General features: G+C 45.8%; 1 protein-coding gene across 1 annotated transcript in view; it reads right to left on the bottom strand.

Annotated features, from left to right (window-relative positions):
* bnip2 (BCL2 interacting protein 2) overlaps positions 1-22177 on the bottom strand; it is a 67939-nt gene extending 45762 nt beyond the window's left edge. The window contains exons 1-3 of the mRNA XM_031832865.1: positions 21223-22177; positions 2919-3014; positions 1678-1757 (exon numbers count right to left, since the gene is read on the bottom strand). Of these exons, the coding sequence (XP_031688725.1) occupies positions 1678-1757; positions 2919-3014; positions 21223-21614 (568 nt within the window). The 5' untranslated portion in view covers positions 21615-22177. The remainder of the gene's footprint in view (positions 1-1677; positions 1758-2918; positions 3015-21222) is intronic.
* Positions 22178-23183: the final 1006 nt, after the last annotated feature.

The following is a 23183-nucleotide window of genomic DNA, read 5'->3' as shown; positions in this document are numbered from 1 at the left end:
CCCTGGTGCTAGAGGGAGTACAGCTGACCCTGGTGCTAGAGTGGGTACAGCTGACCCTGGTGCTAGAGGGGTTACAGCTGACCCTGGTGCTAGAGGGGGTACAGCTGACCCTGGTGCTAGAGGGGGTACAGCTGACCCTGGTGCTAGAGGGGGTACAGCTGACCCTGGTGCTAGAGGGGGTACAGCTGACCCTGGTGCTAGAGGGGGTACAGCTGACCCTGGTGCTAGAGAGGGTCCAGCTGACCCTGGTGCTAGAGGGAGTACAGCTGACCCTGGTGCTAGAGGGAGTACAGCTGACCCTGGTGCTAGAGTGGGTACAGCTGACCCTGGTGCTAGAGGGGGTACAGCTGACCCTGGTGCTAGAGGGGGTACAGCTGACCCTGGTGCTAGAGGGGGTACAGCTGACCCTGGTGCTAGAGGGGGTACAGCTGACCCTGGTGCTAGAGGGGGTACAGCTGACCCTGGTGCTAGAGGGGGTACAGTTGACCCTGGTGCTAGAGGGGGTACAGCTGACCCTGGTGCTAGAGGGGGTATGCAGCTGGAGGTTGAATGTTTGAAGGGGTACGGGACTATAAAAGTTTGGAAACCACTGCTCTCCGGACGAACAGTTCTTGTGCTGATGTTGCTTCCACAGGAAGTTTGGAACTCGGTAGTGAGTGTTGCAATCAAGGACAGGGGAGTTTAATTTGAAGGGCTGGCCACATACAATATATAAACAAAAACATACACACATTACATAGCCTGCAGAGCTGGAGATGAAGAGAGAGCAGTTTGATATAGGCCTGACATCACATACATTAGCTTGAAGAGGCTGGGATACAGCAGAGATACAGTCCATAACCTAGACATGTGGCAGTCCATAACCTAGACATGTGGCAGTCCATAACCTAGACATGTGGCAGTCCATAACCTAGACATGTGGCAGTCCATAACCTAGACATGTGGCAGTCCATAACCTAGACATGTGGCAGTCCATAACCTAGACATGTGGCAGTCCATAACCTAGACATGTGGCAGTCCATAACCTAGACATGTGGCAGTCCATAACCTAGACATGTGGCAGTCCATAACCTAGACATGTGGCAGTCCATAACCTAGACATGTGGCAGTCCATAACCTAGACATGTGGCAGTCCATAACCTAGACATGTGGCAGTCCATAACCTAGACATGTGGCAGTCCATAACCTAGACATGTGGCAGTCCATAACCTAGACATGTGGCAGTCCATAACCTAGACATGTGGCAGTCCATAACCTAGACATGTGGCAGTCCATAACCTAGACATGTGGCAGTCCATAACCTAGACATGTGGCAGTCCATAACCTAGACATGTGGCAGTCCATAACCTAGACATGTGGCAGTCCATAACCTAGACATGTGGCAGTCCATAACCTAGACATGTGGCAGTCCATAACCTAGAGATGTGGCAGTCCATAACCTAGAGATGTGGCAGTCCATAACCTAGACATGTGGCAGTCCATAACCTAGACATGTGGCAGTCCATAACCTAGACATGTGGCAGTCCATAACCTAGACATGTGGCAGTCCATAACCTAGAGATGTGGCAGTCCATAACCTAGAGATGCGGCAGCACAGCCAAATGATGACATGAACAACATGCAACATCTGAGGTTTGGCAGATACTGATGAGCAGAGATACTGAATGGCTTTCTTACCAGACTGTCCTTCTCCAGAGGGTCCAGTGAAGAGATCTTCACCTAGCTGAATGTCCTCCTCTTCCTCCTCAGGTAGGGGCCTACAGACACACAACAGGTCATATATAACCCTTGCTCCTCACACAACAACAGTAGAGGATATAGCTCGTATTACCACTACTAACTAACTGCTCGTTCAGTGTTGAAAGCATTATGATAACATATACACTACAAGTATGTGGACACCCCTTCAAATTAGTGGATTTGTCTAACATTGGGAGTATAATGGCCTTACTGAAGAGCTCGCAACTTTTCAAATGTATACCCTGGTCAACTGTGTTGTTATTGTGGAAACTCTAGCAGCAACAACGGCTCAGCCGCAAAGTAGTAGGCCTCACAAGCTCACAGAATGGGACCACCGAGTGCTGAAGCGTGTAGCGTGTAAAAACCCTCCGTCCTCGGTTGCAACACTCACTTTCAGTGTTCCAAACTGCCTCTGGAAGCAATGTCAGTACAATAACGTTTTGTCACCCTTTAGTTCCAGTGAAGGGAAATCTTAACGCTACAGCATACAATGATGACCTTCTAGACAATTTTGTGCTTCCAACTTAGTGGAAGGCCCTTTCATATTTCAGCATGACAATGCCACCGTGCACAAAGCGAGGTCAATACATAAATGGTTTGTTGAGATCGGTGTGGAAGAACTTGACTGGCCTGCACAAAGCCCTGACCCCTGCACAGAACCTCAACCCCATCAAACACCTTTGGGATGAATTGGAACGCTGACTGCGAGCTAGTCCTAATCATCCCAACATCAGTGCCTCACTAATGCTCTGGTGGCTGAATGGAAGCAAGTCCACATGCAGCAATGTTCCAACATCTAGTGGAAAGCCTTCCCAGAAGAGTGGAGGCTGTTATAGCAGCAATGTTCCAACATCTAGTGGAAAGCCTTCCCATGAGGGTGGAGGCTGTTATAGCAGCAATGTTCCAACATCTAGTGGAAAGCCTTCCCAGAAAAGTAGAGGCTGTTATAGCAACAAAGAAGGGACCAACTCCATATTAATGGCAATGATTTTGGAACGATATGTTGGACAAGCAGGTGTCCACATACTTTTGGTCATGTAGTGTGCAAGACTACTATCCAGAAAAGAGAATACTGCCTAGAGATCAGAGGGTTTATGAGTATTGACTGAGATGCCTCTAATTACCACAGCTAAAGTCAGGTTGTTAGGTATGCCTGGTGGTCGGAAGATGCGTGTTACCTGGGGAAGTCCTCGTCCTGCCACTCCTCTTTAAGTTCCACCCCCTCCATGCGGAGACGAGCCTCGGTGGTCGCAACAGACTCCTGGCGCTCCAGACTGCAGACAGAGAGACAGGTCAGAACAGTTTAATGTTACAGACTGCAGAGACAGTCAGGTCAGTTTAATGTTACAGACTGCAGAGAGAGAGACAGTCAGAACAGTTTAATGCTACAGACTGCAGAGAGACAGTCAGCACAGTTTGTTCCAGACTACAGGGAGAGTCAGATCAGAACAGTTTGTTCCAGACTGCAGAGAGAGAGACAGGTCAGAACAGTTTAATGTTACAAGACTGCAGACAGAGAGACAGGTCAGAACAGTTTGTTCCAGACTGCAGAGAGAGACAGGTCAGAACAGTTTAATGTTACAAGACTGCAGACAGAGAGACAGGTCAGAACAGTTTAATGCTACAGACTGCAGAGAGACAGTCAGCACAGTTTAATGCTACAGACTGCAGAGAGACAGTCAGAACAGTTTAATGCTAACGACTGCAGAGAGACAGTCAGAACAGTTTGTTCCAGACTGCAGAGAGACAGTCAGAACAGTTTGTTCCAGACTGCAGAGAGACAGTCAGAACAGTTTGTTCCAGACTGCAGAGAGACAGTCAGAACAGTTTGTTCCAGACTGCAGAGAGAGTCAGGTCAGAACAGTTTGTTCCAGACTGCAGGGAGAGTCAGGTCAGAACAGTTTGTTCCAGACTGCAGGGAGAGTCAGGTCAGAACAGTTTGTTCCAGACTGCAGGGAGAGTCAGGTCAGAACAGTTTGTTCCAGACTGCAGGGAGAGTCAGGTCAGAACAGTTTGTTCCAGACTGCAGGGAGAGTCAGGTCAGAACAGTTTGTTCCAGACTGCAGGGAGAGTCAGGTCAGAACAGTTTAATGTTACAGACTGCAGACAGAGAGACAGTCAGAACAGTTTAATGTTCCAGACTGCAGAGAGACAGTCAGGTCAGTTTAATGTTACAGACTGCAGACAGAGAGACAGGTCAGAACAGTTTAATGTTCCAGACTGCAGGGAGAGTCAGGTCAGAACAGTTTGTTCCAGACTGCAGGGAGAGTCAGGTCAGAACAGTTTGTTCCAGACTGCAGGGAGAGAAAGCGGGTCATCATGTTTTAGAAAGGAAGCACACCAGTACTATGAACGGTTCCAGACTGCAGAGAGACAGAACCGTTTAATGCTACAGACTGCAGAGAGACAGTCAGGTCAGTTTAATGTTCCAGACTGCAGAGAGACAGTCAGAACAGTTTAATGTTACAAGACTGCAGACAGAGAGACAGGTCAGAACAGTTTAATGTTACAGACTGCAGAGAGACAGTCAGGTCAGTTTAATGTTACAGACTGCAGACAGAGAGACAGGTCAGAACAGTTTAATGTTACAGACTGCAGAGAGACAGTCAGGTCAGTTTATTGTTACAGACTGCAGACAGAGAGACAGGTCAGAACAGTTTAATGTTACAGACTGCAGAGAGACAGTCAGGTCAGTTTAATGTTACAGACTGCAGAGAGACAGTCAGAACAGTTTAATGTTACAGACTGCAGAGAGACAGTCAGAACAGTTTAATGTTACAGACTGCAGAGAGACAGTCAGAACAGTTTAATGTTACAGACTGCAGGGAGAGTCAGGTCAGAACAGTTTGTTACAGACTGCAGGGAGAGTCAGGTCAGAACAGTTTGTTCCAGACTGCAGGGAGAGAAAGCGGGTCATCATGTTTTAGAAAGGAAGCACACCAGTACTATGAACGGTTCCAGACTGCAGGATAAGACACAGGTCGTCCCAGTTGAATATCCTTTCAAAAGACCTCTCTGTGTTCCAGTCAGTGAACAGCAGCAAGCCAAGAAGTCAGAGATAATCTGACACAGAAAGCGTAACAAGACAATCATTTATCTGTACTGTGACTGGTAGCTCAATATCCTAGACATGACGGCAGTTCTCAGTTCATCCTACAACAGACGGAACTAAGAGATCCTCCACCCAACTGCCGCAACTGACCCTCAATAGATGGTTTGTGTACTTGGCTCTGCGTGTGGCTGTGCGCGTGTGGCCGTGCGCTGTGCGTGTGGATGTGCGCGTGTGGCCGTGCTAATGCTAATCAAAAGTATTCATACAGTCTGAGAAAAAATGTATTAAATACCATTTATTCTCACATCTACACACAATACCCCATAAAGAAAAAGTGAAAACATGTTTTTTTATGTTTGCAAATGTATTGAAAATCTCATTTACATAAGTATTGATACCCCTGAGTCGATACATTGTAGAAACACCTTTGGCAGCAATTACAGCTGTGAGTCTTTCTGGGTAAGTCTCTAAGATTGGATTGCGCAATATTTGCCCATTATTATTTTCAAAATTCTTCAACTCAGTCAAATTGGTTGTGGATCATTGCTAGACAACCATTTTTCAGGTCTTGCCATAGATTTAAGTCACAACTTTTACTCGGACACTTACGGACATTCAGACTCTTCTTGGTAAGCAACTCCTTTGTATGCATCGCGGAAGTTAGAGTAGCAATGATCCAGAATGGTACCAGCCCGAGGCGAGCATTCGATACGCTGATAAAATTTAGGGAGCCTTGTTTTCAGGTTAGCTTTGTTAAAATCCCCAGCTACAATAAATGCAGCCTCAGGATAGTCCAATTAAGTTATTTCAGGGCCGTTGAGGTGTCTGCTTGGGGGGGGGATATACACTGGTGTGATTATGATCAAAGAGAATTCTCTTGGTAGATAATGAGGTCGGCATTTGATTGTGAGGAATTCTAGGTCAGGTGAACAAAAGGACTTGAGTTAACGTATGTTGTTATGATCACACCACGACTCGTTAATCATAAGGCATACACCCCCTCTTCTTCTTACCAGAGAGGTGTTTGTTTCCGTCGGCGCGATGCGTGAAGATGCCAGGTGGCTGTACCGACTCTGAGAACGTATCCCGAGTGAGCCATGGTTCCGTGATACAGAGAATGTTACAATCTCTGATGTCTCTCTGGAAGACAACCCTTGCTCGGATTTCGTCTACCTTGTTGTCAAGTGACTGGACATTGGCGAGTAGTATACTCGAGAGCGGTGAGCCTGTCTACGGAGCCTGACCAGAAGACCACTCCGTCTGCCCCTTCTGCGGTGCCATTATTTTGGGTCGCCGACTGGGATCCGATCCACCCAGGTGGACCAAACAGAGGATCCGCTTCGGGAAAGTCGTATTCCTGGTCGTAATGTTGGTAAGTTGCCGTTGCTCTTATATCCAATAGTTCCTCCCAGTTGTAATAAGACTTCAGACTTCCTAACAATGTAAGAAATAAAACAGCATAGTTTCCTAGGAACGCCAAGTGAGGCTGCCATCTCGTTCAGCGCTATCCCTGTCGTTAACGATTACAGGCATACCCATAACATGATGCAGCCATCACTACGCTTGAAAATATAGATTGGTACTCAGTAGTGGTGTAACAGACCGTAGTTGATCCGTGATCCGTACGGTTCACCCCCCCACGGTTCGGCACGCATGTGAACCGTGGATCAATTGTGAAGTTGAACCATCATTGTGTGAAATACAGTTTTACTGCCGTTGTTACTTTTTAAAGTAATAATTCCCTAAATCTCGATGAAGAGTTGCATTGAAAAGATAGACAAGAGATGCTTGCTGTGTTCTACTCTGAAGCCAGAAGGTTGATTTGATTCATTTTAAAAAGCAGTTGTGTGTACTGTTCACGTGAACAGGGCATGTTGAATCCAAACGAATCAATCCTGGATGCTCACGTTGCAAAAAGCAAAAGAAGAAAAAGAGCCGTGACAGCCATGGCTAGCGGAGGAGCTGAAGAACTGGAAAAGCCTCCCGCTTCATTTAAGTCTCATGGAGCATTTTGGCTTCCCTGTCAAATATGATGATGGAAGAAGGGTGGTGAACAACATCACTACGGTGTGTTGGCATTGTGCCACAAGAAAGCCCTATGATCATGGAAATACATCGAGTAAGGCCACACATTTAAAGTGTCATTACCCTGGTGTGTTAGTGACGGGAGCCAACTCAGCCAAGAGACAACTTCTCACTGCGGCATTTAAGCCCTTTGCTGCAGAATCAGACCGGGCTAAAGCCATCACCAAATCTATTGGGAGGTTTATCTCTGAAGACATGAAGCCATACTCTGTTGTGGAAAACAATGGGTTTAAAAATATGGTGAAAGTGCTTGAGCCACGCTAGGAAAGCAGATTGGAAGCTAGAGGCCCAATAGCAATATCCCAGCCAAGAACCAAGTAAATGCAGTGTTAGAGGACTGGGGCCACAGATAGCTTGCTTTGCACTTGTGATCAATTTAGCATCTCAAAGGGGAATCTCAGTGAAGCAGACGGACCGCCTCCTTGGGAGGATCAGCAAGGTAGTTTCCTTTTTCAACCGAAGCACAACAGCTGCTCACGTGCTTAAGACCAAGCAAGAAATGTTACAGCTACCGACCCACAAGCTCATACACCATGTCACAACAACATGGAACTCCACTTATGACATGTTGGAGAGCCATCTTGAGCAGCAGGCAGCTGTATACTCTGCACTAGAGGTCGACAGATTATGATTTTTCAACGCCGACACCGATTATTGGAGGAACAAAAAAAGCAGATACCGATTAATCGGCTGATTATATTTGTAATAACGCCTCTGTCCCAAAGCAAGCATCAGCTAGCCACGAGCTAGACCCATATACCAGCTAATTCTAGGGCTACAATACCTCCTGGACCCTTTATTGTCAACAAGGAGCCCCGCCGGTCCATCACAACTGGACTGCCGACATGATTGCCCGATGTGTTCTCAACAGGCTATTCTGTTAAGATGTCGCCGAAGAACCATCTACTAGCCCCAGCCTGCTAGCTTTTCTGAACACTGTGTCCCCTGCTCGCCTAGTGTAGTGGTGATTACGGAACGGCACCCTGACTCACCTAGCGTAGTAGTGACTACCGAACGGCATCCTGACTCACCTATTGCTGCTCTTTTAACCCTATGATCACTCGGCTACACAGCCGATGCCCTCTGGACTGTTTCAATAACACGGTACCTCCTTTAGTTTACCTGTCGGCCACAGCCTAGAACTCAGGTCGTGTAACCATGTGTATGTGACAAATACATTTGATTTGAATGTACCTAACGGACCCGCTCTGCCCATTCATCGCCATTTACCAGTAGTTGTCTTAGCTCTCCTGATCAACACCTGTCATTGCTTTATGCCTCTCGCTAATGTCAATATGTCTACTGCTGTCTTGGCATGTTCTTACAGTTTTATTTCAAAATGCCTTAAATAGCTCTTTTGTCCCACCAGACACACCTGCGGTCACCTCACCTGACTTAACTGGTGCCTCCAGAGACAAAACCGCTCATCATCATCACTCAACGCCTAGGTTTACCTCCACTGCACTCACATCCTACCATACCATTGTCTGTACATTATGCCCTGAATCTATTCTACCACGCCCAGAAATCTGCTCCTTTTATTCTCTGTTCCCAACATACTAGACGGCCAGTCCTTATAGCCTTTAGCCGTACCCTCATCAAACTCCTCCTCTGGTGATGTAGAGGTTAACCCGGGCCCTGCAGCCCACAGTTCCACTCCTGTTCACCAGGCGCTATCATTTGTTGACTTCTGTAACCGTAAAAGCCTAGCAAAGGCTAGCTTTTTCAAACAGAAATTTGCATCCTGTTGCACAAACTCCAAAAAGTACTGGAACACTGTAAAGTCCATGGAGAAGAGCACCTCCTCCCAGCTGTCCACTGCACTGAGGCTAGGAAACTCTGTCACCACAGATAAATCTACGATAATCGAGAATTTCAATAAGCATTTTTTCTACAGCTGGCCATGTCTTCCACCTGGCTACCCCTACACCAGGCAACAGCTCTGCATCCCCCACAGGAACTTGCCCAAGACTTCCCCATTTCTCCTTCACCCAAATCCAGACAGCTGATGTTCTGAAAGAGCTGCAATACCTGGATCCGTACAATCAATCTGGGCTAAACAATCTGGACCATCTCTAAAATTATCCGCCGAAATTGTTGCAACCCCTATTACTAGCCTGTTTGACCTCTCACATCGTCTGAGATTGGAAAGCTGCCGCGGTCATCCCCCGCTTCAAAGGGGGAGACACTCTAGACCCAAACTGTTACAGATCTATCCTACCCTGCCTTTCTAAAGTCTTCGAAAGCCAAGTTAACAAACAGATCACCGACCATTTCGAATCCCACTGTACCTTCTCCACTATGCAATCTGGTTTCTGAGCTCAGCCACGCTCAAGGTCCTAAACGATATCATAACCTCCATCGATAAAAGACAGTACTGTGCAGCCGTCTTCAACCTGGCTAACATGCTGACCAGATCGGACACGTCGCGTGCGCAAGTGTCGCAAAATAAAGTTTGAAATCCATGTAATTCAATTATTGCACCAACGAGCATCTGATGCCAAGGGCTAAAATAGAACTCCTATTTCTGACGCAGATCACGCTAAAAGTCCTGCCTCTCCCATCTCCTCATTGGTTTATAGAAGCAGGTATCCACACGCCATCTCCTCATTGGTTATACCCACTTGGGTGATTGAAAGACAAACTGTTTTGCCGGCCGTCGTGGTAATACTATGAAAGTTTAGATGCCGATCACCATATAAGTTCAAAGATGAAAAAGCCTGGAAGGAGGAGAGATGACTAGAAACGATTCGGTTGGCCGTTTTATGTGTGGATTAATTGTCGGATTAGAGGACCTTGTCCATTTCAGGTAAAACAACTCAATGTTTATATCCCAGGACAAATTAGCTAGCAAGTGCAAGCTAACTAGCTAAATTGCCATACATGTTTAATGCTTTTCGACCTGTCCCCAAATGAATGTCATTGGTTCAGAGTTTGTGTTGATATTTTAACCTGCGTGTCGTGATCGTGTTTGGTGTAGGGAAACAAAATAAATGTGGTGCACGCGCACAGCTAGTTTGGGTTCCGTGTAAGGCTTTCGACTCGGTCAATCATCGCATTGTTATTGGAAGACTCAATAGCCTTCGCTTCTCAAATGACTGCCTCGCCTGGTTCACCAACTACTTCTCAAATAGAGTTCAAATCGGAGGGCCTGTTGTCCGGACCTCTGACCGTCTCTATGGGGTGCCACAGGGCTCAATTCTCGGGTCGACTCTTTTCTCTGTATACATCAATGTCGCTCTTGCTGCGGGTGATTCTCTGATCCACCTTTACGCAGATGACACCATTCTGTATACTTCTGGCCATTCTTTGGACACTGTGTTAACTAACCTCCAGACCAGCTTCAATGCCATACAACTCTCCTTCCGTGGCCTCCAGCTGCTCTTAAATGCAAGTAAAACTAAATGCATGCTCTTCAACCAATCGCTGCCCGCACCCGCCTGCCCGTCTAGCATCACTACTCTGGACGGTTCTGACTTATGTGGACAACTACAAATACCTAGATGTCTGTTTAGACTGTAAACTCTCCCTCCAGGCTCACATTAAGCATCTCCAATCCAAAGATAAATCTAGATTTGGCTTCCTATTTCGCAACAAAGCCTCCTTCACTCATGCTGCCAAACATACCCTCGGAAAACTGACTATCCTTTCGATCTTTGACTTCGGCGATGTCATTTTCAAAATACTCTCCAACACTCTACTCAGCAAATGTAGTCTATGGATGTAGTCTATCACAGTACCATCCCATATACTACCCACCACTGGAACCTGTATGCTCTCGTTGGCTGGCCCTCGCTTCATATTCATCACCAAACCCACTAGCTCCAGGTCATCTATAATTCTTTGCTAGGTAAAGCCACGCCTTATCTCAGCACCCAACCGTAGTACGCGCTCCAGCAGATATATTTCACTGGTCATCCCCAAAACCAACTCCTCCTTTGGCGGCATTCTATGCTGCCAATGACTGGAACGAATTGCAAAAATCACTGAAGCTGGAGACTTACATCTCCCTCTCTAACTTTAAGCATCAGCTGTCAGAGCAACTTACCGATCATTGCACCTGTACACAGCCCATCTGTAAATAGCCCACCCAACTACCTCATCCCCATATTGTTTTGTTGCTCCTTTGCACCCCAGTATCTCTACTTGCATTCATCTTCTGCACATCTATCACTCCAGTGTTTAATTGCTAAATTGTAATTATTTTCACCACTATGGCCTATTTATTGCCTTACCTCCCCAATCTTACTACATTTGCACACACTGTATATAGATTTTTCTATTGTGTTGACTGTATGTTTGTTTATTCCATGTGTAACTGTGTTGTTTGTGTAGCACTGCTTTGCTTTATCTTGGCCAGGTCACAGTTGTAAATGAGAACTTGTTCTCAACTGGCCTATCTGGTTAAATAAAAATATTTTAAAAAAATGACAATACTGAACGAACACTTATTTTAACTTAATATAATACATCGATAAAATAAATGTAGTCTCAAATAAATAATGAAACGTTCAATTTGGTTTAATAATGCAAAAACAGTGTTGGAGAAGTAAAAGTGCTATTATGTGCCATGTAAAAAAGCTAACGTTTAAGTTCCTTGCTCAGAACATATGAAAGCTGGTGATTCCTTTTAACATGAGTCTTCAATATTCCCAGGTAAAAAGTTTTAGGTTGCAGTTATTCTCTCTATACCATTTGTATTTCATATACCTTTGACTATTGGGTGTTCTTATAGGCACTATAGTATTTCCAGCCTAATCTCGGAAGTTGATAGGCTTGAAGTCATAAACAGCGCTGTGCTTCAAGCATTGCTAAGAGCTGCTGGCAAACGCAGTAAAGTGCTGTTTGAATGAATGCTGACGAGCCTGCTGCTGCCTACCACCGCTAAGTCAGACTCCTCTATCAAATAATGGACTTAACATAATAAACACACAGAAATACGAGCCTTTGGTCATGAATATGGTAAAATCCGGAAACTATGATTTCGAAAAGAAAACGTTTATTCTGTCTGTGAAATACGGAACCGTTACGTATTTTATCGAATGGGTGGCATCCATCAAGTCCCTAAGTCTAAATATTGCTGTTACATTGCACAACGTTCAATGTTATGTCATAATTATGTAAAATTCTGTCAAATTAATTAAGGTCTTTGTTAGGAAGAAATGGTCTTCACACAGTTTGCAAAGAGTCATACAGCCCAAACTGCTGCATATACCCTGACTCTGCTTGCACCGAACGCAAGAGAAGTGACACAATTCCCGCAGTTAATATTGCCTGCTAACATGCATTTATTTTAACTAGATATGCAGGTTTAAAAGAATACACTTCTGTGTATTGATTTTAAGAAAGGCATTGATGTTTATGGTTAGGTACATTAGCGCAACATTTGTGCTTTTGTGAAATCATCACCCGTTTGGCGAAGTTGAAAAAGGCTGTGATTCGATGGTAAATTAACAGGCACCACTTTGATTATATGCAACGCAGGACAAGCTAGTTAACCTCATAATATTATCAACCATGTGTAGTTAACTAGTGATTATGTGAAGATTGATTGTTTTTTATAATATAAAGTTTAAGTATTCGTTTTTATTATTTCACCTTTATTTAACCAGGTAGGCAAGTTGAGAACAAGTTCTCATTTACAATTAGCCAAGATAAAGCAAAGCAGATTCAACACATACAGAGTTACACATGGAGTAAAACAAACACAGTCAATAATACAGTAGAAAAATAAGTCTATATACAATGTGAGCAAATTAGGTGAGATAAGGGAGGTAAAAGGCAAAAAAAAAGGCCATGGTGGCAAAGTAAATACAATATAGTAAGTAAAACACTGGAATGGTAGATTTGCAGTGGAAGAATGTGCAAAGTAGAGATAGAATTCAAATAAATCAATAGATGCAGTAATAAATGGACAGAAAAGTAATATTTGTTAAAGGCAGAAGATGCAGAAAGGAGTAGACAGGAGGGAGAAGGATTTAGCAGAAGGGAGAGATGATAGGATAGAAGAGGAGAGTAGTGGGAGAGAGAGAGCGAAGATTGCGACTGCGCATGACCATCTGGGTAAGAGTGGCTAGGGTTGGCGGAATGCTAATATTAGCTTTTTCTAAATACACACACAATTTCCGAACTTAAGAAAGTGCTGAAATGACATGGAATGACCCATATCCTACTGTTCTCCCCAAACAAAATCTTGAATCAATAACTTTTCAAGAGGGCACCTCACCTCGAGCTCCAATAAAACCGTGCAGGTTTCTACTTTTTTGTTGTTTGTTTTCTAGTGTTTCTCTCTCATTTTTTAAAATCAGTTTGTTTCATGCATTACTATATACAGTACACCCGGGTAGAACTGCTAGAATACAAATCACTGAGTATTCGTCGTTCACCAGACCTCCCCAAATTCCCTGAGATGGCGAAACAATGGACTTGCTTCTTTGACGAGGCGCAGAGCTGCTTGGGAGTCCGAACACACAGACGTGGAGGGATCTTAAGTGAGATTAAGGCGGCAGGCGGCCCGCCCACTATTACAAAGCATACTACTCGCCAATGTTCAATCATTAATGAACAAACATGACAGACTCAGAGCAAGGATCTCCTTCCAGAGGGACATCAGATCCTGCAGCATACTCTGTTTTTAAGAGAGTTGGCTTTCCTACGACATCCAAACAGATTACATATAACCAAAGGTGGTATTTTCTGCTTTATGACCAACAACAACACATGGTGCGATGGGGGAAACGTACAGGAAGTTACAGCTCCCCTGACATAGAATGACTTAGTCATCAAATGTCAGCATTTTTACTTTCCGGGAGAGTTCTCAGGGATTATCACCGCGGCTGTGTACATCCTGCCACAAGTCAACACCAAAACGGCTCTCAAAGATCTTCATTGGACCCTGAACAAACTGGAGACCGCATTCCCGGAGGCAGCGTTAATTGTTGCAGGGGACTTTAACAAAAGTAATTTGAGAACCGTGCTCCAAAATGATTACCAACACAATGGGTATAAGGCCCTCTCCAGTCCTCCGTTTGGCAATTCCGACCATGACTCCATCTTGCTTCTCCCCACCTAGAAACAAAAACTCAAGAGGGAAGTTCCGGTGGTCAAGTCTGAACAGTGTTGGTCCGACGAATCAGAATTCACGCTCCAAGACTGTTTTGACACCATGACTGATCAATAAAAATAAAAAATAATCACTGGATCAATAAAATAATACATAGATGACATGATAACGAGTGTCTTTCAAAACGTTCCCGAATCAAAAACAGTGGATTGATAGCAGCTTTGTAGGAAAACAAAGACAGATGCTGCTTATAAACAGGGGAGGTGACAGAAGACAATAGTTTGGTTAAACAGTAGAAATACAACTTACGCAGATCGATCAAGATGGTGAAACACAACTATAGGAACAAAGTTGAGGAGCAATTCAGCGGGTCGTACACAAGGCGTAAGTGGCAGGGGCTCCTAAAGAGAATGGATTACAAAAAGAAAGCCAACCACATCGCGGTCACTAACGACACCCTACCGGAGGAGCTAAAGACCTTTATCTTACAATTCGAGCACAATGACCCTGAGCCACCGAGGAGAGCCCCCGATGACAATGTTGGCTACACACTCAGTCTAGTCAAAGACCATATCACCTCCTCCCTCCCAACACACTCAACCTGCCTACCGCACTGACAGATCCATGGATGACGCAATCACCACTGCACTGCACACGGCCCTTACCCACCTGGACAAAAGGAACGCATATGTGAGGATGCTGTTCATCGACTACAGCTCAGCTTTATCCATTTTTTTATTTTACCAGGTATGTTGACTGAGAACACATTCTCATTTACAGCAACAACCTGGGGAATAGTGACAGGGGAGAGGAAGGGTGATGAATGAGCCAATTGTAAACTGGGGATGATTAGGTGACCATGATATACCCAGATTGGGTATTTAGTCAGGACACCGGGGTTAACACCCCTACTCTTACGATAAGTGACATGGGATCTTTAGTGACCACAGAGTCAGGACACCGAAAGACAGTACCTTACACAGTGAAACATCCTCAATCACTGCCCTGGGGCAATGGATAATTTTTTTAGGCAAGAGGAAAGGGTGCCTCCTACTGGCCCTTCAACACCACTTCCTGCAGCATCTGGTCTCACATCCAGGGACCGACCAGGACCAACCCTCCTTAGCTTCTGAAGCAAGCCAGCAGTGGGATGCAGGGTGGTATGCTGTTAGCCTTCAATACCATAGTGCCCTATAAGCTCATTATAAAGCTCAAGCACTGGGTCTGAACTCCCCCTATGCAACTGGGTCCTGGACATCCTGACGGACCACCCCAAGTCATTCCCCCTCAACAGTCATGCTGCTCCCCCTACGGTCATTCCCCCCTCAACAGTCACAGTCATTCCCCCCTCAACAGTCACGCTGCTCCCCCTACGGTCATTCCCCCCTCAACAGTCACGGTCATTCCCCCCTCAACAGTCACGGTCATTCCCCCTCAACAGTCACGGTCATTAACCCCCTCAACAGTCACGGTCATTAACCCCCTCAACAGTCACGCTGCTCCCCCTATGGTCATTCCCCCCTCAACAGTCACAGTCAGTCCCCCCTCAACAGTCACAGTCATTCCCCCCTCAACAGTCACGGTCATTCCCCCCTCAACAGTCACAGTCATTCCCCCCTCAACAGTCACAGTCATTCCCCCCTCAACAGTCACAGTCATTCCCCCCTCAACAGTCACAGTCATTCCCCCCTCAACAGTCACAGTCATTCCCCCCTCAACAGTCACAGTCATTCCCCCCTCAACAGTCACAGTCATTCCCCCCTCAACAGTCACAGTCATTCCCCCCTCAACAGTCACAGTCATTCCCCCCTCAACAGTCACAGTCATTCCCCCCTCAACAGTCACAGTCATTCCCCCCTCAACAGTCACAGTCATTCCCCCCTCAACAGTCACAGTCATTCCCCCCTCAACAGTCACAGTCATTCCCCCCTCAACAGTCACAGTCATTCCCCCCTCAACAGTCACAGTCATTCCCCCCTCAACAGTCACAGTCATTCCCCCCTCAACAGTCACAGTCATTCCCCCCTCAACAGTCACAGTCATTCCCCCCTCAACAGTCACAGTCATTCCCCCCTCAACAGTCACAGTCATTCCCCCCTCAACAGTCACAGTCATTCCCCCCTCAACAGTCACAGTCATTCCCCCTCAACAGTCATGCTGCTCCCCCTATGGTCATTCTTCCACATCCGGGGTCCGAAATTAACACCCGCCAGGCGCCAAATGAGGGTATATTTTCCGTTTGGTGAGTAAATTTCAGAAGGCTATCCGCCACACTGGCAGGTTAATGACCAGAGGAAAGAGTGCCTCCTGCTGGTCCTCCAACACCACTTCCAGCAGCATGTGGACTCCCATCCAGGGACTGACCAGGACCAACCAACACTGGCGGGTTAATGTTTGTACCAAAATAGTCATGTAATAAAATATCCGGCATGATGGCTCGGAGGAAACGCCTCCTGTTTGCCAGCCAGAGACTGTCACTAGTGCTCCTAGCTTCGCGGCAATTAGTGGCACTTACCATACGGGACATCAGCTACTCGAAATCGCTCACTTGCCACGGTTCTGCTGCTCGCTACCGTTCATTAAATAGCTGTTATGTGGCGACATTTACCTGGAGTAAGCAAACCTTTGAAACAAAAACCCACTGACAGAAGAGGAGGACACATCACACAAAAATAAAGTTGTGTGAGAAATGGAGGTTTGGAGATAAAGGAGTTTCAAGAGGCTGGCTACAGTATGATGTTGAGGCTGTGGTGATGAGTTGTTATGTGTGTCACCAATATGCTGAAGATAAAAGCTGAAACAACTTGTTTGTCATCTGAAATAAAACGATGAAGCTGGAGAACATTCGTGACCATGAACACAACAAGTGTCACATTGCCTGCGTGTCTGTGACACCGGGCTCAATCGGAGCCTCTCCCCTTGACACCCTCTGTGATGGCGCTAATGGAAATGTCAGAGCAGACCAGCACGAAGACACGGTTTAGGACTGTGCATGCCATTGGCAAGAAGGCGAGACCACTTTCTGACTTGGAGTGGAGGTGTGAGTAAGTGAAAATGTTGTTAGTCTTGTAGCTAGACTAGTACTGTTGTAGTTAGTTTTTACAAGTCTATTTAGCAGACGTGGTCCAGTATTGGAGGTTATTTCTCAGCTCTTGATAAGCTTTGGTTCACCTCAAAATAGTGTATAAATACTAGGGCTGGGCGATATGACCAAAATCTCATATCCTGAAAAAGGTCATTTCATATCCCGATAACAATACTACATATCCCGATATAGGTAATTTCATATCCCAACAACAACATATCACTATACAGCACATTCTCTGTATATTCAATGAATAAATAGTTCATATATATTGACCACATGTAAAGGCCTATTTCTTATTACATTTTGATTTATACTCAACAAATAAAAGGTATTTACTCATATTTGGTTATTTCTCCTTTTATTTACAACCTTTGTGCACATTTTCAATTAAGCAATTAACTAAATATAAAATAATGTCTAAAATGTAAAAAAGGTAAATAGAAAACACTTGAACTATAGGTAAAAAAGAATAATATAGGCCTAAAATATATATTTTGGGGGGCTTGCCTGTTTGGCATGTTATTTTGGCATGTGTCTTTGCAGATATAAGTTGTAACAGCAGCGGTTATCTCCTTCCATCTTCGTTGCCATACGGTGTGCCACGGGTAAAAGCCTCCTGCAACGTCATCCGCAGACTCTCGTCATCCGTAGACTCTCGTCATCCGTAGACTCTTTCTGTACTGAGTAACATGATTGTTGCGTAGGTGGTGAAAGAGGTTAGTGGTGTTTGAGTCTGTTGTCGGGACCGGCCTGTTCCACATGACTCCTGCGTAGGTGGTGAAAGAGGTTAGTGGTGTTTGAGTCTGTTGTCGGGACCGGCCTGCGGAATATTTGGCAGAGGATGGTTTTCTGGTCCGTGTCAGACTTTTCATAGCCAAACCACGTCCATGTGACCGAAGCAGACCCTCTTTTTAGGTATGAGCGCTATGTCTCCGTGCTGTGTCACGTTCATTATCCTCCATGTTGTTTGTGTTGCAAATTTCCTTCCACACAGCATGTGGAAGAACGCAAAGCGTCGTCCAATTGACTACAAATATTGCCGTAAAGAGTGTGATTTGCAATAACAAAATAAACAATAGAGCATAATATTAAACAATAGACATTTTACTATCATCCATCCCTAATAAATACCATAAAATGATAGGCCTACTGATGCTGGCATGGATCTCCATGCCTTCCTATGGCTCTGTAACATTCTATTTTAATATTTGTCTCCAGATGCTGTTTACATTTTAAAGCACCGTGACACAATTGACTTTACCAGCCTTATAGTGTGGATCCTTAAGGCTAATTTAGCACAATCAACTGCCAGCTATATTGGATAACATGATTGTATATTTAATTGTTATTGAATGAATCTGATGTTTGATTTTTGCAGTTTGGATGAAGAAGAAAAAAGTATACAGAAATGAGAAGAGAGAGTTTATGCAATATGGTGCAGCGGTAGAGAGAAACAACATCAGACAGAATCTGAAAAACACCACATTATTCTCCATCATGTCAGATGGGTCCACAGATAGTTCTGTGAAAGAGGAGGAGTTAGAGTGGGGCCATCAGAGCTATCATGGAGGGAGTGTGTGATGAGTGGGGCCATCAGAGACATCATGGAGGGAGTGTGTGATGAGTGGGACCATCAGAGCCATCATGGCGAGAGTGTGTGATGACCGGAGCCAAGAATGGTGTGGTCACCCGGTGTAGGGGGACAGGGCCGACATCATGGCACACCGCCTTGAACTGACCTGTTCTGATGCCATCCGGTCCAACGTGATTTTTCAGAAAGTAGAAGACCTCAGTGGGCTCTACACTTTCTACCACACCAGTCCACTGAACAGGGCAAACCTGCTAAACAGCTTCCAGGCTCTTGGGCACACACCACTGGTGCCCACCAGAAATGACGGGACCCGATGGGTAGGACACCTACTGCGTACACTGGACCACTTCCTGCGAGGTTACCAGCGGCTTGTCCAGCACCTGGAACAGGTAGTGGCTCTGGATTGCTATGCTAAGCACTTCAAAAGTCCTCATCAATATGTAGTGTCCAGTAAATAAGAACAAACACTGCTGATCCCCCTACGGTCAATCCTTCTCAGCGCTCCCCCTACGGTCAATCCTTCTCAGCGCTCCCCCACCACTCCCCATACGGTCAATCCTTCTCAGCGCTCCCCCTACGGTCAATCCTTCTCAGCGCTCCCCCTACGGTCAATCCTTCTCAGCGCTCCCCCTACGGTCAATCCTTCTCAGCGCTCCCCCTACGGTCAATCCTTCTCAGCGCTCCCCCTACGGTCAATCCTTCTCAGCGCTCCCCCTACGGTCAATCCTTCTCAGCGCTCCCCCACCACTCCCCCTACGGTCAATCCTTCTCAGCGCTCCCCCTATGGTCATTACCCAAAAACAGTCACACCACTCCCCCTATGGTCATCCCCCACAACGGTGACGCCTCTCCCCCTACGGTCATGGTCATTCCACCCCAAAAGGGTCACGCCTCTCCCCCTACGGTCATTACCCCAAAAGGGTCACGCCTCTCCCCCTACGGTCAATCCTTCTCAGCGCTCCCCCTATGGTCATTACCCAAAAACAGTCACACCACTCCCCCTATGGTCATCCCCCACAACGGTGACGCCTCTCCCCCTACGGTCATGGTCATTCCACCCCAAAAGGGTCACGCCTCTCCCCCTACGGTCATTACCCCAAAAGGGTCACGCCTCTCCCCCTACGGTCATTACCCCAAAAGGGTCACGCCTCTCCCCCTACGGTCATTACCCCAAAAGGGTCACGCCTCTCCCCCTACGGTCAATCCTTCTCAGCGCTCCCCCTATGGTCATTACCCAAAAACAGTCACACCACTCCCCCTATGGTCATCCCCCACAACGGTGACGCCTCTCCCCCTACGGTCATGGTCATTCCACCCCAAAAGGGTCACGCCTCTCCCCCTACGGTCATTACCCCAAAAGGGTCACGCCTCTCCCCCTACGGTCATTACCCCAAAAGGGTCACGCCTCTCCCCCTACGGTCATTACCCCAAAAGGGTCACGCCTCTCCCCCTACGGTCATTACCCCAAAACGGTCACGCCTCTCCCCCTATGGTCATTCCACCTCAACAGTCTTTACTCTGCCTCCACCCTAATGTATTTATTCATCACTGCTACAGTTAGTGCTCTTTCTGTTCATACTGTTCATACTGTTGAGTTTTTTTAACCATTTTCATTATTTCATGTAACTTAGTCCTGCAAGTTGGAGCTCGGAGCATAAGATTTTCCCTGTACCCTGCAATCATACCTGCCCCCCTGTACATGTGACTATTAAACACTGTACCCTGCAGTCACACCTGCAACCCTGTACCCTGCAGTCACACCTGCAACCCTGTACATGTGACTATTAAACACTGTACCCTGCAGTCACACCTGCCCCCCTGTACATGTGACTATTAAACACTGTACCCTGCAATCATACCTGCAACCCTGTACATGTGACTATTAAACACTGTGCACTCAACCATGACAGTCTCTAATGTGATTCTCTAAAACTAACTGTATAAATGCTGAGTAAATGACAGTTCAGTCTGCGAATTAATGAACTAAACTTAATGAAGTCAGAGACCTGTTTATTCAGCAAGCCTAATGTTATACACAGCAAGAGAAATCAGTGGTAGACAGAGTAAACTGATGCTGTCCACCGTGGTAGTATGTAGTAGTGTTGCTCATTGTGTGTGTGTGGTCTTGTTCTTCTATCCTCATGGGGAAATGAAATCCCCAAAGGTCCCCACAAGGATAGTTAAACAAGGAAAATCATCCCTGTGGGGTTGGGTTTAGGTTTACAATTAGGGTTAGAGTTTGGGGTTGGGTTTAGGGTTACAATTAGGGTTAGAGTTTGGGGTTGGGTTTAGGGTTACAATTAGGGTTAGAGTTTGGGGTTGGGTTTAGGAGTTGGGTTTTGGGGAAAATAGGATTTTGAATGGATGTGTGTTGGTATTTGGCAGGTTTGTGTTGTTGCAATTTCCTGGGATAGCTGGCTGCGATATCAGTAACATGCATAATATTGATGCCATCACGCTGACAATAAAGGACATCAGCACAATAACATTGATAATAAGCAGCTCTAGGCAGACTGCAGTCTTGACATTGACTGTTGACTGTAAAACTGTTCTAACTAAAGTGTACAAGATAGCACAGTGGTGAGAAAGAAGTGAGCGCATACCTTCCATTATGTCCAGAGGTCGAGTATGTCTGGGGCATTCTGACGGGAGTGGAACATGGCACCACCTCCACCTCCTGTTTTTCTCCATTGTCTGGAGTCACCGTTTCCTGCGGCGGACCTCCTGTTTGGGTTGGCCTCTGTAGCGCTGCTCCTGCGGCCTCTTCGCCATTTTCCAATGAAAGCTCTGTGCTGCTGTTTTGCAGGTCTTCTAAATCTTCTTCCTCTTCTCCTCCTGACACTGCCGAAGACGAAGGGCTCGGAGTGTCTCTGATATCTCCTCCCAGGCTCTCATACATCCTGGGTGTGTCTAGGTCTGGGCTATTGTTCAGACTCATATCGTTATCACCCGCAGCCTTCAACACTACCTCACTCTCGATCATATCTGTAGCCATCACAGCTGATCTGCTGCTGCCTTTCCAACAGGATCTGGATCAAATGCTTCAAACCCCAAAGCAACAATTATGAATATGATAATCTTGCTGGTTTGTTAGCTGATAGCTCTAGTAGTAGCTAAATACAACAACAAAAAAAGTCATACATTCACAATTATTTTCTTTGAAGTTAGTTGTCAAACTGAGTGAGTCAGGTATAAAGAAACAACGTAACTAAGTTAGCTAAGTTACTAGCTAACAGCCCGCTAGCCGAGCAGTGCGTCAACTGTTCCCCTTCCTTCCTCCGTTGGAGCAAAAAGATAATGCTAACCACAATGCTAGCTAGTTAGACAACTGTCCTTAGCAGCGCCAACTTAGATAAAGTGGATTTTGACGATGTCTTACGAGCCATGAAGACCGAATCAAACACATTCAATCGCTTTCCGTTAGATGTTTAGCATGATACACTTTGATGTCGGACGGTTCATAATGAATCTCTTGTCGTTTGAGAGTCCCAATCCGTCTTCTCTCCCCGTTATTAAGATACACGTCGTCATCCCCCTCTCCCCCTCAGAGCTGACACATTCTCCCACAATGCCCTCTGTTGGTTATGGCCAGTGTTTCACAAAACTCCCCGAGTAGGCTACCCCTGCAAGTCTAATTATTGTATTTTTTCAATTTACATGTATTTTTATTTTAGTCATTTAGTAGACGCTCTAGGAGTATGATTTATAATACCCATACAACCTAGTGGTCAAACTCGGAAATGGTTACAATCGTTTTTCCACACCATTATTTTTCCCCACGGGGGATTTTAGAAACACTTTCATGTACTGTATGATTTGTTATTTTGATTTCCGAGTCAAAACGGAGAAGGGAAAAACGACACATTTTTCATTTTCTGTTTCTAAATTTGAAAAACAACCCTTACAAAAATGTCCCACAGGATTCCTGCATGATTCTTCTGCAGGAGTCCTTCAGGGATCATTTTCCTGTCAGACAACCATCAGGATTCCTGCAGGAATGGTTTTGCAGGACCAATCCTGCCCGATTCTTACAATTCCTGCAGGATTCCTACACATAATTCTTGCAGGAAGTCCCTCAGAATTTAGTTTAGATGATTTCTGCAGGAATGGTTTTGCAGGACCAATTCTGCACGAGTCTTACTGTTCCTACAGGAATCATACACATAATACCTGCATTCTAATAATTTTTCTCGTAGGACTAACCTACAGGAGCAATACTGCACAATAATTGTATTTCTGCAGGATTGAAACTCAAATGTTTCCGCCTCTACCAAGGATCATATCACCTCTACCTTACCTGACACCCTAGACCCAATTCAATTTGCATACCGCCCCAATAGATCCACAGATGATGCAATCACCATTGCACTGCACACTGCCCTATCCAATATGAACAAGAGGAATACCTATGTAAGAATGCTGTTCATTGACTATAGCTCAGCCTTCAACGCCATAGTATCCTCCAAGCTCATCTTTAAGCCCGGGGCCCTGGGTCTGAACCCCGCCCCATGCAACTGCGTCCTGGACTTCCTGACGGGCCGCCCCAGCTGGTGAAGGTAGGAAA

Source organism: Oncorhynchus kisutch, linkage group LG10 (assembly GCF_002021735.2).
Source record: "Oncorhynchus kisutch isolate 150728-3 linkage group LG10, Okis_V2, whole genome shotgun sequence".
In the NCBI taxonomy this organism is placed as follows: Eukaryota; Metazoa; Chordata; class Actinopteri; order Salmoniformes; family Salmonidae; genus Oncorhynchus; species Oncorhynchus kisutch.
Note: the sequence above shows the minus strand (reverse complement) of the source record. Positions and strands in the feature narration are given on the sequence as shown.